The following is a 14,802-nucleotide window of genomic DNA, read 5'->3' on the forward strand; positions in this document are numbered from 1 at the left end:
CCTATATCAAGTGACAGTGACCGAGGCGACGACAAGAAGGGGAGAAGAAAGGAGAAAAAGAAGTACTACAAGAAGAAGGGCGGCGATGCCCATGTTTGTCGGGAGTGGGATTCCGACGAAAGCTCAAGCGACTCCTCCGACGACGAGGACGCCGCCAACATCGCCGTCACCAAGGGACTTCTCTTCCCCAACGTCGGCCACAAGTGCCTCATGGCAAAGGACGGCAAACGAAAGAAGGTTAAATCTAACTCCTCCACTAAATATGAATCTTCTAGTGATGATAATAATAGTGATGAGGAGGATAATTTGCATGTTCTTTTTGCCAATCTTAACATGGAGCAAAAAGAAAAATTAAATGAATTGATTAGTGCTATTCATGAAAAGGATGACCTTTTGGACTCCCAAGAGGATTGTCTAATTAAAGAAAACAAGAAACATGTTAAAGTTAAAAAGGCTTATGCTCTAGAAGTAGAAAAATGTGAAAAATTATCTAGTGAGCTAAGCACTTGTCGTGAGATGATTGACAACCTTAGGAATGAAAATGCTAGTTTAAATGCTAAGGTTGATTCTCATGTTTGCATTGTTTCAACTTCCAATCCTAAAGATAATAATGATGAATTGCTTGCTAGGATTGAAGAATTGAATATTTCTCTTGCTAGCCTTAGAGTAGAAAATAAAAATTTAATTGCTAAGGCTAAAGATTATGATGTTTGCAAAGTTACAGTTTCCGATCTTAGAGATAAAAATGATATTCTTCATGCTAAGATTGTTGAACTTAATTCTTGCAAACCCTCTACATCTATTGTTGAGCATGTATCTATTTGTACTAGATGTAGAGATGTTGATGTTAATGCTATTCATGATCATATGGCTTTAATTAAACAACAAAATGATCATATAGCAAAACTAGATGCTAAAATTACCGAGCACAACTTAGAAAATGAGAAATTTAAATTTGCTCGTAGCATGCTTTATAATGGGAGACGCCCGGGCATCAAGGATGGCATTGGCTTCCAAAGGGGAGACAATGTCAAAATTAGTGCCTCTCCTAAAAGATTGTCTAATTTTGTTAAGGGCAAGGCTCCCATGCCTCAGGATAACGAGGGTTACATTTTATACCCTGCCGGTTATCCCGAGAGCAAAATTAGGAGAATTCATTCTAGGAAGTCTCACTCTGGCCCTAATCATGCTTTTATGTATAAGGGTGAGACATCTAGCTCTAGGCAACCAACCCATGCTAAGTTGCCTAGAAAGAAAACTCCTAGTGCATCAAATGATCATGACATTTCATTTAAAACTTTTGATGCTTCTTACGTGCTTACTAACAAATCCGGCAAGGTAGTTGCCAAGTTTGTTGGGGGCAAACACAAGGGTTCCAAGACTTGTGTTTGGGTACCCAAAGTTCTTGTGTCTAATGCCAAAGGACCCAAAACCATTTGGGTACCTAAAGTCAAGAACTAAAATTGTTTTGTAGGTTTATGCATCCGGGGGCTCAAGTTGGATACTCGACAGCGGGTGCACAAACCACATGACAGGGGAGAAAAGGATGTTCTCCTCATATGAGAAAAACCAAGATCCCCAACGAGCTATCACATTCGGGGATGGAAATCAAGGTTTGGTCAAAGGATTGGGTAAAATTGCTATATCACCTGACCATACTATTTCCAATGTTTTTCTTGTAGATTCTTTAGATTACAATTTGCTTTCCGTATCCCAATTATGTCAAATGGGCTACAACTGTCTATTTACTGATGTAGGTGTCACTGTCTTTAGAAGAAGTGATGATTCAATAGCATTTAAGGGAGTGTTAGAGGGTCAGCTATACTTGGTAGATTTTGATAGAGCTGAACTCGACACTTGCTTGGTTGCTAAGACTAACTTGGGTTGGCTCTGGCACCGCCGACTAGCCCATGTTGGAATGAAGAATCTTCATAAGCTTCTAAAGGGAGAACACATTTTAGGACTAACAAATGTTCATTTTGAGAAAGACAGGATTTGTAGCGCATGCCAAGCCGGGAAGCAAGTTGGTACCCATCATCCACACAAAAACATTATGACGACCGACAGGCCACTAGAGCTCCTACACATGGACCTATTCGGCCCGATTGCTTACATAAGCATCGGCGGGAGTAAGTACTGTCTAGTTATTGTGGATGATTATTCTCGCTTCACTTGGGTATTCTTTTTACAGGAAAAATCTCAAACCCAAGAGACCTTAAAGGGATTCTTGAGACGGGCTCAAAATGAGTTCAGCTTAAGGATAAAGAAAATAAGAAGCGACAACGGGACGGAGTTCAAGAACTCTCAAATTGAAGGCTTTCTTGAGGAGGAGGGCATCAAGCATGAGTTCTCTTCTCCCTACACCCCACAACAAAATGGTGTAGTGGAGAGGAAGAATCGAACTCTATTGGACATGGCAAGGACCATGCTTGATGAGTACAAGACTTCGGATCGGTTTTGGGCCGAGGCAGTCAACACCGCCTGCTACGCCATCAACCGGTTATATCTTCACCGAATCCTCAAGAAGACATCATATGAACTCCTAACCGGTAAAAAGCCCAATATTTCTTATTTTAGAGTCTTTGGTAGTAAATGTTTTATTCTTGTTAAAAGAGGTAGAAAATCTAAATTTGCTCCTAAGACTGTAGAAGGCTTTTTACTCGGTTATGACTCAAACACGAGGGCATATAGAGTCTTTAACAAGTCCACTGGACTAGTTGAAGTCTCATGTGACGTTGTGTTTGATGAGACTAACGGCTCTCAAGTAGAGCAAGTTGATCTTGATGAGATAGGTGAAGAACAGGCCCCATGCATAGCGCTAAGGAACATGTCCATTGGGGATGTGTGTCCTAAGGAATCCAAAGAGCCTCCAAATGCACGAGATCAACCATCCTCCTCCACTCAAGCATCTCCATCAACTCAAAATGAGGATGAAGCTCAAGTTGATGAAGTAGAAGATCAAGCAAATGAGCCACCTCAAGATGACGGCAATGATCAAAGGGGAGATGCAAATGATCAAGACAAGGAGGATGAAGAGCAAAGACCGCCACACCCAAGAGTCCACCAAGCAATACAACGAGATCACCCCGTCGACACTATCCTCGGCGACATTCATAAGGGGGTAACTACTAGATCTCGTATTGCTCATTTTTGTGAACATTACTCTTTTGTTTCCTCTATTGAGCCACACAGGGTAGAAGAAGCACTTCAAGATTCGGATTGGGTGGTGGCGATGCAAGAGGAGCTCAACAACTTCACTAGGAATGAGGTATGGCATTTGGTTCCACGTCCTAACCAAAATGTTGTAGGAACCAAATGGGTCTTCCGCAACAAGCAAGACGAGCATGGTGTGGTGACAAGGAACAAAGCTCGACTTGTGGCCAAGGGATACTCCCAAGTCGAAGGTTTGGATTTCGGTGAAACCTATGCACCCGTAGCTAGGCTTGAGTCAATTCGCATATTATTAGCCTATGCTACTTACCATGGCTTTAAGCTTTATCAAATGGACGTGAAAAGTGCTTTCCTCAATGGACCAATCAAGGAAGAGGTCTATGTTGAGCAACCTCCCGGCTTTGAAGACAGTGAGTATCCTAACCATGTCTATAAGCTCTCTAAGGCGCTTTACGGGCTAAAGCAAGCCCCAAGAGCATGGTATGAATGCCTTAGAGATTTCCTTATTGCAAATGGCTTCAAAGTCGGCAAGGCCGATCCTACTCTATTCACTAAAACTCTTGACAATGATTTGTTTGTATGCCAAATTTATGTTGATGATATCATATTTGGGTCTACTAACGAATCTACTTGTGAGGAATTTAGTAGGATCATGACACAGAAATTCGAGATGTCTATGATGGGGGAGTTGAAGTATTTCTTGGGATTTCAAGTGAAGCAACTCCAAGAGGGCACCTTCCTTAGCCAAACGAAGTATACTCAAGATATTCTAAGCAAGTTTGGGATGAAGGATGCCAAGCCCATCAAGACACCCATGGGAACCAATGGGCATCTCGACCTCGACACGGGAGGTAAGTCCGTGGATCAAAAGGTATACCGGTCGATGATAGGTTCCTTACTCTATTTATGTGCTTCTCGACCGGACATTATGCTTTCCGTTTGCATGTGTGCAAGATTCCAATCCGACCCTAAGGAATCCCACCTTACGGCCGTAAAACGAATCTTGAGATATTTGGCTTATACTCCTAAGTTTGGGCTTTGGTACCCTCGGGGATCCACATTTGATTTGATTGGTTATTCGGATGCTGATTGGGCAGGGTGCAAAATAAATAGGAAGAGCACATCGGGGACTTGCCAGTTCTTGGGAAGATCCTTAGTGTCTTGGGCTTCAAAGAAGCAAAATTCGGTCGCTCTTTCAACCGCCGAAGCCGAGTATATTGCCGCAGGCCATTGTTGCGCGCAATTGCTTTGGATGAGGCAAACCCTGCGGGACTATGGTTACAAATTAACCAAAGTTCCTTTGCTATGTGATAATGAGAGTGCAATCAAAATGGCCGACAATCCCGTCGAGCATAGCCGCACTAAGCACATAGCCATTCGGTATCATTTTCTTAGAGATCACCAACAAAAGGGAGATATCGAGATTGCTTACATTAATACTAAAGATCAATTAGCCGATATCTTTACCAAGCCTCTTGATGAACAAACTTTTACCAAACTTAGGCATGAGCTCAATATTCTTGATTCCCGCAACTTCTTTTGTTAGATTGCACACATAGCTCATTTATATACTTTCGATCATATCTCTTTTATATGCTATGACTAATGTGTTTCCAAGTCTATTTCAAATCAAGTCATAGGTATATTGAAAGGGAATTGGAGTTTTCGGCAAAGACAAAGGCTTCCACTCCGCAACCCATCCTTCGTCGTCGCTCCAAGCCACTCTCCATCTCTGGGGGAGAAAACAAAAGGACTTCATCTTTGGTATAATCTTAACTCATTTGTTTATGACCAAAGAGGAAGACATTACTTCGAGGGCTCTAATAATTCCGTTTTTGGCGATTCATGCCAAAGGGGGAGAAAGTATGAGCCCAAAGCAAAAGGACCGCACCACCACCAATTTCAAAAACTTAGTGTTTTCCAAGAGTATTTATCAATTGGTATCCTATTATGTTCAAAAGAGGGAGAAAGTAGTATTTCAAAAATGATATATCAAAACCCTCTTGAACACTAAGAGGAGGATCTCCTTTAGGGGGAGTTTTGTTTAGTCAAAGGAAAAGCATTTGAAACAGGGGGAGAAAATTTCAAATCTTGAAAATGCTTTGCAAAATCCTATTCATTTACCTTTGACCATTTGCAAAAGAACTTTGAAAAGGATTTACAAAAGAGTTTGCAAAAACAAAACATGTGGTGCAAGCGTGGTCCAAAATGTTAAAAAGAAAGAAACATTCCATGCATATCTTGTAAGTAGTTATATTGGCTCAATTCCAAGTAACCTTTACACTTACATTATGCAAACTAGTTCAATTATACACTTCTATATTTGCTTTGGTTTGTGTTGGCATCAATCACCAAAAAGGGGGAGATTGAAAGGGAATTAGGCTTACACCTAGTTCCTAAATAATTTTGGTGATTGAATTGCCCAAACACAAATCTTTGGACTAACTAGTTTGCTCTAGTGTATAAGTTATACAGGTGTCAAAGGTTCACAGTTAGCCAATAAAAAGACCATGTGTTGAGTTCAACAAAAATGCAAAGGGGCAACCGAAGGCACCTCTGGTCTGGCACACCGGACTGTCCGGTGTGCCACCGGACAGTGTCCGGTGCACCACCAGACATGTCCGGTGCACCAGAGGACTCCAACTCGAACTCGCCACCTTCGGGAATTTCCAGAGGCACTCGCAATATAATTCACCGGACTGTCCGGTGTGCACCGGACATGTCCGGTGCTCCAAGGAAGGGCGGCCTCAGGAACTCGCCAGCCTCGGGTTTTCACTCCAGCCGCTCCGCTATAATTCACCGGACTGTCCGGTGTACACCGGACTGTCCGGTGCATCTGCGGAGCAACGGCTACTTCAGGCGCCAACGGCTCCCTGCAGCGCATTTATTGCGCGCCAGCGCGCGCAGAGGTCAGGCACGCGCATGCTGGCGCACCGGACACTCTACAGTACGTGTCCGGTGCGCCACCGGACATCATGGCGGGCCCAGAAGTCAGAACTCCAACGGTCGATTTCCAACGGCACTGGTGACGTGGCGGGGGCACCGGACTGTCCGGTGTGCACCGGACTGTCCGGTGCGCCATCGAACAGACAGCCCAGCCAACGGTCAAGTTTGGTGGTTGGGGCTATAAATACCCCAACCACCCCACCATTCATTGCATCCAAGTTCTTTACTTCCCAACTACTACAAGAGCTCTAGCATTCAATTCTAGACACACCAAAGAGATCAAATCCTCTCCATATTCCACACAACGCCCTAGTGACTAGAGAGAGAGATTTGCTTGTGTTCTTTCGAGCTCTTGCGCTTGGATTGCTTCCTTCTTTCTTGATTCTTTCTTGTGATCAAACACTCACTTGTAATTGAGGCAAGAGGCACCAATTGTGTGGTGGCCCTTGCGGGAAGTTTGATTCCCAAGTAATTTGAGAAGAGAAGCTCACTCGGTCCGTGGGACCGATTGAGAGAGGGAAGGGTTGAAAGAGACCCGGCCTTTGTGGCCTCCTCAACGGGGAGTAGGTTTGCAAGAACCGAACCTCGGTAAAACAAATCCGCGTGTCACACTCTTCATTTGCTTGCGATTTGTTTTGCTCCCTCTCTCGCGGACTCGTTTATATTTCTAACGCTAACCCGGCTTGTAGTTGTGATTATTTTTAAGAATTTCAGTTTCGCCCTATTCACCCCCCCTCTAGGCGACTTTCAACTTTAATGATGGATATATGACAATTTATAATTTAAATTCCTTATAATGTTGATGTTAATTCTATATTTTACATTAATATAATATCAATTCATTATATAATGCAATATTATTTATAAGGGTACACCTCACGAGTCGAGCCGAGCCTCCTTCTGCAGCCCGTTGATCGAGCGAGCCGAGATGAGCTCGGTAAGCTAGTGAGCCGCACCGAGCCGAGCCAAGTTCGGCTCACCTCGTTACCAGCCATAGGTGCAAGCTATGAGAGAGCAAAGGCACAATAGAGATCCCACAATAGCATACCTTGCCCTCCATCTGCTTGCCTTGGATGAGAAATATGATAAGATAGTAGCTCAGTTGTGGGAAACAACCGTACGAGCGGAGAAAGCAGAAGCCCTTCTACTGAAGTGGCAAACGAATATGCTAATGCCTAAAGTCAGAATGTGGCCACAAGGAACTTGGAAATAATGGCACTCGCTGATGTAAAGGGAAGAGAAACCCCACCCATTTCCAATAACCAAGGTCTTGCCTTCACAACAGGCATGGCCCATCAAGTTCTTAGAGAATCAGTAGGGGAGCTTGTTTTCTCAAACAAGAGTCTCAAGGCCACCCCTCAGGACCAAGAAATGAAGAAAATGAGAACGTTCTTGACGCTATCGTCTTCCTCAAGGGCATTCAAAGCAACCGATGTCTAAGTCAAGTCTAGAAGCCAAGCGGTAACCTATGCTTAACCCTCGAGTTCGAGTAGTCCCTGCTTTGGAAAACTCTATTACTCTCCCATTCAAAACAATTGATTTGTTTGTGCTTGTCATTGCTTGGCTTGTGTGTGTTTTCAAATAAAAAGGTTTTCTCTAAAAACGCAAACCACAATAGAGCTAATCCTCACCTTATGCTTTTATTACCCTATTAATCTTTATCCAGAGAAAAATACAGTACTCAAAAATATATCAGGCAGAAGATACTTGTCTAGTCACGCAGTCAAAAGGACCGGCCGTGAGAATCAAAGCGCTGCCCCTGGTTCAAAGTAAATAGGAAAAGTAAAAGAGCACAAAAAAGTTGATACAATATAGAGAGGCAAAGATTCTTAGAGCCGGAGACCACAAAAATCAGGATCATCAGCTCACCACTCAACCGTGCCCCGCGCACGCGTGCCCCACCTTCATACGCACTACCACCGCCTCTGCGCCTTTGCAAGGCACCCACCGCCGCCATCACCGCCAGCAAGCACTAGGGCCCCTCCTTCCCTCGCACCTGCTATAGCGTGGCACCCACTCTATTGCCACCACTCTACACCCCGCGTGCCCTCGTCTTGTTGTACCGTTGACAACATCTGAAAAGCATATTATTGTACAAAACTTTTAAAGAAGACTTCCTCATGCACCGTTGATAAAATCAAGCTTAGAAAATATCAGTAAGAATCGTAATTAGGCAAAAACCGTGTTGAATTTGACGCCATACAAACCGAACCCTATCTTGTACCCAGCTGGACACCAACCCATTACCCAACCCAATAATCTGGTAGATGTAGCACCACTCAGGACGGAGAGAGAGAGAGAGGAAAAAAAAAGACGCCTTAACAGTGACCTTCCTCACATAGTGCAAAAGTGTCGGACTTTTGCCAGCACCACTCGGAAACGTGAACAGCTTGTTTTTTCCGTTATCCATTAGGTCGAGACCAACAGAAAGACCATCACAAAAAGCAACACTGCTTCTCCACATTCGTATACCTTGGACATGTATATCCAAAACCAACGGAGGAAAGCGTCTTCGTATATCTTTTATATATTTATCCATCATCATATCGTCGAAACAGAAATAATTAATGAAATGATCGAGACATCCATGTACCTTTCCTGCTATGAATCCCAGTAGTGTGGTCCTATGTAAAGTACGCTTTATAACACATTTATTATTATTGCTTTGTTGATTTAGCTTCCAAAATTTTAGCATGTTTCCTGTGTCATCGTCTCCCATATTCTTACCAGTTCCATTAACTGTTAGCTTGAGCATTTCAGTCATCAGCTTTTCATGTCATCTACTCAAGTTCAAGACCTAGCTATATTCTCATTTTGTATGCAATGGAACAAAATCCAGCCTCTACTGTCTAGGATAGTACCCTTAATTTTTACAATGGGTTTTTCCCGATAGGACTCCTTGCCCATTGTAAGATTATTAGGTTCCACCAAAAATGTCTTTACCCATTGTAAGATTATTAGGACAACTTTGAACACCAAGTCATACCAAGAGTTTTAGATTTGTCTTTACCAAACCTCTTGTAAAAAAATACATTAAGTGATACAGTCACATTCGCCACAATTTCATACTTTTACCTCCTATAGTTCTATAAAGATTAGGATATGTCTTTCTAAGAGTTGTATCCTAACCAAATATCATCTTAAAATCTGACTTATTCCCCACTTTTTACTTTAAAGCATCCACCGTCTAGAAAATCTTCTTTAACTTTCAAATTGTTGGACCAAAAATCAGACTCGCCTATACAATGTTGTACTTGTGTTATACGTTTATTAGATAAACATTTCTTTCTTAGAAGAGTTTTGTATACTCCATCTTCATTTATGAGCTCAAGAAACCATTTACTCAATAGGCACCTATTTTGAATATATAGGTTTTCTATGCCTACTCCACCAGAATCATTCAGTATATAAAGAGTACTTTGTTTATCTAGTTGATATTTATTTTGTGTTCATCATATTTTTTTTAAAAAAAAAACAAGAACGATAAAAGTCAAGTTTGTATAGGATTTCTCTAGGGATCTCAAAAAAGATAGCATGAACATGGCTAAACAAGTTAGCATCGAGTTAATTTAGACAAGCCTCCGTACAACCATCAGTAACATGTCGTTCCATCTACTTAGTTTTTTTTCTAGAACTTCTCCTCAACCTTAATGGAAGACCAACCTTTGTTTGATAATTTCGTATGATTCATAGGTATGACTAGATAACGCAATGGAAGCCCACCTACTTTGCAACCAAATAGTTGTATGTTCACAATCCTTAGTTGCTCCATGATAAAACAACTTACTTTGGTATAAATTAATTTTTAGCCTAGACAATTGCTCAAAACGTAGTAAACAGTAGATTAAGGTGTTTAGCTTTAATCCTGTCTTTGTCGAGAAACAGGCTAGTATCATCGACATACTAGAGGATAGATAATCCATCCTATACCAATTCTGATTTTCCATTAGGCTTAGCTAAAAAAATCAAGGTTGCTGGAATATGATACGAGATAATGGATCACCTTGTTTTATACATTTATAGTTTGGAAGAAATTTTCTATATCACAATTGACTTTAATACTAACATTGACACCCTCATAATTTGATTGATCCAATTGCACCGTCTTGGCAAAAAAAAACTTTCATCCTCAAACACCATTTTATATTATCATAGTATTTCTCAAATCCTAGATTTAAGATTATCCCATCTAATTTTCACAATGTATGGTTTTAACCAGGATGACCACTCCTTCCAAAATATCCCTACCCTTTACAAAATCTGGTTGTGATGGTTGAATCACCTTTGGAGTCACTAGTGTTATTCGATTAGGCAAAACATTTGTGAAAATCTTGAAGCTGGCATTCAACAAACATATAGGTCTGAATTGCTAAATTTTTGTAGCTTACTTTCCCTTTGATAATAATATAATCATACCAAAGTTAAGTTAAAACTAAATAAGAGAACGTTTACCTTTATATAATTCATTAAAGATAGAGGCACGAGATAGAGTTTTATTAAATCCCAAAACACATGGCATAACTCGGGCAGGAACCTATGAGACTCAGAGACTCTAGAGCCTAATATTATGTTCCATTTGAAATAAGGCCTTTCAAACATTCTTTTCTGAAAACCCCAATGATAAGAGCTAGTTTGGAAACCTCAATTTTCTAAGGAATTTCTATTTTTCCATGAGAAAATGAACTAATTTTTCTTAGGCCCCGTTTGTTTCGTTGGAATTGAATTCCATTTTAATAATTATAATTTAGACAAAACTAATTAAGTTCATATATTTATATATGTAATATATTTATATATTATTCTAAATCATATGAGAGAGATAGTTATATACTAAATTTATGTTATAGCGGAGCAAGTAGAAGAGTGTGATATAAGTTGTACATCGGAAACATAGCATGTAAATCAATAGAATCAATTTTCATCTCTCACCCCATGAATTTGAGGTAGGCTTATATGATAACTTTGGAAAGTGGTGGAATGTCACATTCTAAAAAAAATAACATATTCCACTAGTAAGATTCCAATTCCTCAAAATGAAAGAAAACAAACAAGACCTTAGGAAAATAAAAAATCCCTCGGAAAATTATGGTTCCCAAACTAGCCCTAAGATGTCATTTTCTAACAGTGAAACATGTGCAATATCATCAATGAAGGACTCTGTAGTAAAAAAAATTTGTTGTTGTCTTGTTTCCCAAAGTGACATTTATGCCTAAAATATCGATGAGTAAACCAAACAGTTTTTCATATTACATATAAACCATCAGGCTATTTTGCTATTTTGTCACTCTCAATTTTGGCTGCATGTTATTATGTCATCCCGTGTCTATGACTGGTGGGACCGTCTGTGTCTATGATTTGTGGGTCCGATGACATATTGGCGAAGCCCACAAATGATAATGGCAAAATTGCCAATGGCTCTAAACCATCGCCTGACAGCAAACCAAGCAGCTCTACGCCACCGCGGAGAAAATACTGTTTCCCCACTATCCCCAGTGCGAGCGAGCCTGAGGACTCCCAGGCACCCAGGCCAGGTCTGACGGTCAGTGACAGCATGGCCCCAGAGGTAAGAGGAACGGCGACGTGAGCAAGTGCGGCCGCAACTAATCCAATCCCAAACAGTTGGGCCTCGGGGCCTGCTGGGTTAGGCGGCAGGGTACGACGACCCACCCGGTGAGTTTGACCCCTCGTCGGTTCGTCGGTGGCCAACCGAGCAGCCGAGCAGGAGCGCTAGCATGCGGCGCCGTATATATACAGGCGCCCACGCGCGGTGGCGGAGAGGCGGTATGAGCCGAAGAAGGACGGGTCCGGGGGGTCGCGGAAGGAGCAATGGCGGAATCAAGCGGCTCCGGTTCCGTGTCGGTGGACGTCGAGCGGATCTCCTTCGGCGGCAAGGTCCGACGACATGTGGCTCTTTTCGTGCTTCCGTTCCAGATGGAGATGCCTTTTCCGCTCTGGCTTTCAATTTTGGGCCGCGCGGTTCTGTTTTTTTTTTTTGTACTGGTTGATTTCAGTTAGTTTATTAGATGGCAATTGAACTGAGTTTGGTTTCTTTATGTGTTGTTGTGTAGAGTCTAGCCTTTTCATTCTGCTTAGAGAGATAGAGATCACTGGTTCGGTGAAACTCAATTTATTTATATAGTAATACGTTTTCGTCTGTCATGTCGTCAAACGCTTTCGCTTTTCGGTGATGATTTTTTTGTAACCCGAAAGTTTTGCTGTCTTTTTGTCTTCTCTGTCAACCACAGGTGCACAGAATTCTGCAATGTTCATTTCATTTTTATAGCTATGTGCTTGTGTTATACGATGAACATGCCGGAATTCTAATGTTTGTTCTTGAAACTGCTACCTGTATTTGGTCAATGTGTTCATCTGTTATTATGGGAGTCATCCGAAATCTGCCAAACTTTGTCTGTTCCACTTCCATGCTGTTCTCTCATTTTTTTTTCTGTTCTTCTTTTTGGCTTGGTGTGGTCAGTGCCGCTGAAATAGCTGCTAAAAGGTGACTACTTTTTCTTCTTCTTCCCCAGGATCATCTTGTGAGGACGAGATGTGGTTCTGTAACCGTTGCCGTGTACGGAGACGAGGACAAGCCAGCGCTTATAACGTACCCGGATGTAGCTCTGAACTGTAAGTGCTGTCGATCGAGGATTTTTTTTTTCTGATTCACTGATAACTGGCATGACTGAACATTGTTTATATCTCGCTGTTCCCAATTGGCTTGGGCAGACCTGTCCTGTTTCCAAGCATTTTTCTTCTGCCCGGAAGTGGCGTCTTTGCTGCTACACAACTTCTGTGTCTACCACATCAATCCCCAGGGACACGAGGTCAGTGATGCTGGTTCAATCCCTGTGACAAGGTGTGCTGCGTCTGTATTTCGAGTTGGTTACTTACATGATCTTTGCTGTGTGGCTTTTGTTAAGAGTCCTACAGATGGGAGCAGCTCCAATGTCGTCAGATGTGCCGGTGCCATCTGTTGATGATCTCGCTGATCAAGTCGCAGATGTGCTTGATTTCTTCAGGTACTGTGTTGTGGCATGGCATTGTAGTCCTAATGCATGGCTTCTTCATTCTTGAAAGCTACTCATTCGGTAACCCCATGGATCTGATTTTAGTCACACTTCATTCAGTTTAGGATCTGTGATGTGCCTTGGTGTCACCGCTGGTGCGTATGTTCTCACTCTCTTTGCGGTATGTTCTCACACTTCATTCAGACTTGTAACTTGATACAAAATCACTATCCTATGTTGAGTTAACAAGGATTTTATACTCTTCAATAGACGAAATACCGGGAGAGGGTAATAGGATTGATGCTGGTTTCCCCTCTGTGCAAGTCCCCGTCGTGGAGCGAGTGGCTGTATAATAAAGTAACTTACATCTATCAGTGACAACTTACCGTTTTCTCTCTAATGCTAATGAGTACTAATAATGACAGATCATACAACAGGTGTTATTAAATTTGCTTTATTACTACGGGAATCAAGGCCTGGTCAAGGAGTGCTTGCTTCAACGGTACTTTAGCAAGGTTGGTTAAGATCTCAATATTCTCGTCTTGTTTTCTTGGGACCCGTAGTCTATTGTTTCCATTAACTGACGCACTGATATGAGTCTGCAGAAGCTGCGTGGGGATGCACAGTGTCCTGAATCCGACATAGTGCGAGCCAGTAGAAGTGTTAGCCTCCCTCTCTTTTTTTCAGTTTGTATATTTTCTTGGTTGTATAATACTAGTGGTTGCTTACTGTTGATTTTTATATGCAGTTACTTGATGACAAGCAGGGCGAAAATATCTGGCGGTTTCTTCACTCAATAAACGAGTATGTTGCTATTCGTTTATTTTTTTTTATTTTTTTTAACGAGAGAATTCATCTCTGGAACCTTGATGCTCATACGGGTTTCCTCTCCACCAGGAGGCATGACTTAACAGATTCGTTAAAGAAGCTGCAATGCCGCACGCTGATCTTCGTCGGGGAGAGCTCACAGTTCCACGAGGATGCTATCCACATGGCCACAAAACTGGACCGCAGATACTGCGCGTTAGTTGAGGTAATGTGTCTGGGTGTATATGTGTGATGCCATCTCCTGATAGAAACATGTCTGGAACAAAGGCGGATGCTCAGACGAGTTAGTTAACTGCAGGTGCAGGACTGTGGCTCCCTTGTGACCGAGGAGCAGCCCCACGCGATGGTGATGCCAATGGAGTACTTCCTCATGGGATACGGGCTCTACAGGCCGTATCAGCTAAGCAGCAGCCCTCGCAGTCCACTGAGCCCATGCTGTATATCGCCTGAGCTGCTGTCTCCTGAGAGTATGGGTGTGAAGCTGAAGCCGATAAAGACCCGGGTTGGTATCAGTTTGTAGCACTGGCAAGCAAGCCTTTTGAACCAGAATGAAAGGCAGGCTACCTGTCTTAGAATCCTCTTGCAGTTGTATAACATGGCAAATGGCCATTCCTGTTGGAGATAACCTATATATCATGTACATCACAAAAAAAAGGGTATAAGAGGGACCCTGTAGTGGAGGTAACGGGTAACCAGGATGTGTCTTTGTTCAATTAGTTTGTGTAGTCGCCGGCTTTCAGCACAAATGTAAATCTCAAAGTACTTTGACAGGAACAATAAGAATCCATCTCCAGGGTTTCAGATGTTCAAATTTCATGGCGACAAAACTTTGTCATCTGTTGCGCTACTG

At 42.2% G+C, this 14,802-nt stretch overlaps 1 protein-coding gene across 1 annotated transcript; it reads left to right on the forward strand.

Annotated features, from left to right (window-relative positions):
• The first annotated feature begins 11,717 nt into the window (after window positions 1-11,717).
• LOC100272647 (pollen-specific protein SF21) lies at window positions 11,718-14,754 on the forward strand. The gene is made up of 11 exons (NM_001147105.2): window positions 11,718-12,009; window positions 12,645-12,744; window positions 12,844-12,941; window positions 13,048-13,136; window positions 13,245-13,305; window positions 13,395-13,481; window positions 13,562-13,639; window positions 13,730-13,786; window positions 13,873-13,928; window positions 14,022-14,157; window positions 14,251-14,754. Exons 1-11 carry the CDS (start codon window positions 11,944-11,946, stop codon window positions 14,470-14,472), a joined length of 1,050 nt encoding a protein of 349 aa, NP_001140577.1. The 5' UTR covers window positions 11,718-11,943; the 3' UTR covers window positions 14,473-14,754.
• The last annotated feature ends 48 nt before the right edge of the window (window positions 14,755-14,802 follow it).

The sequence above is a fragment of the Zea mays genome, chromosome 6 (assembly GCF_902167145.1).
Source record: "Zea mays cultivar B73 chromosome 6, Zm-B73-REFERENCE-NAM-5.0, whole genome shotgun sequence".
Lineage (NCBI taxonomy): Eukaryota > Viridiplantae > Streptophyta > Magnoliopsida > Poales > Poaceae > Zea > Zea mays.

What these genes read in the sequence shown, in the direction of transcription:
- LOC100272647 (NM_001147105.2), top strand. Translation starts at nt 11,944, where the DNA reads ATGGCGGAATCAAGCGGCTCCGGTTCCGTGTCGGTGGACGTCGAGCGG. An exon ending in CCCGGATGTAGCTCTGAACT is followed by an intron (nt 12,745 to 12,843) that starts GTAAGTGCTGTC and finishes TGGCTTGGGCAG; the next exon opens with ACCTGTCCTGTTTCCAAGCA. An exon ending in GATGTGCTTGATTTCTTCAG is followed by an intron (nt 13,137 to 13,244) that starts GTACTGTGTTGT and finishes CACTTCATTCAG; the next exon opens with TTTAGGATCTGTGATGTGCC.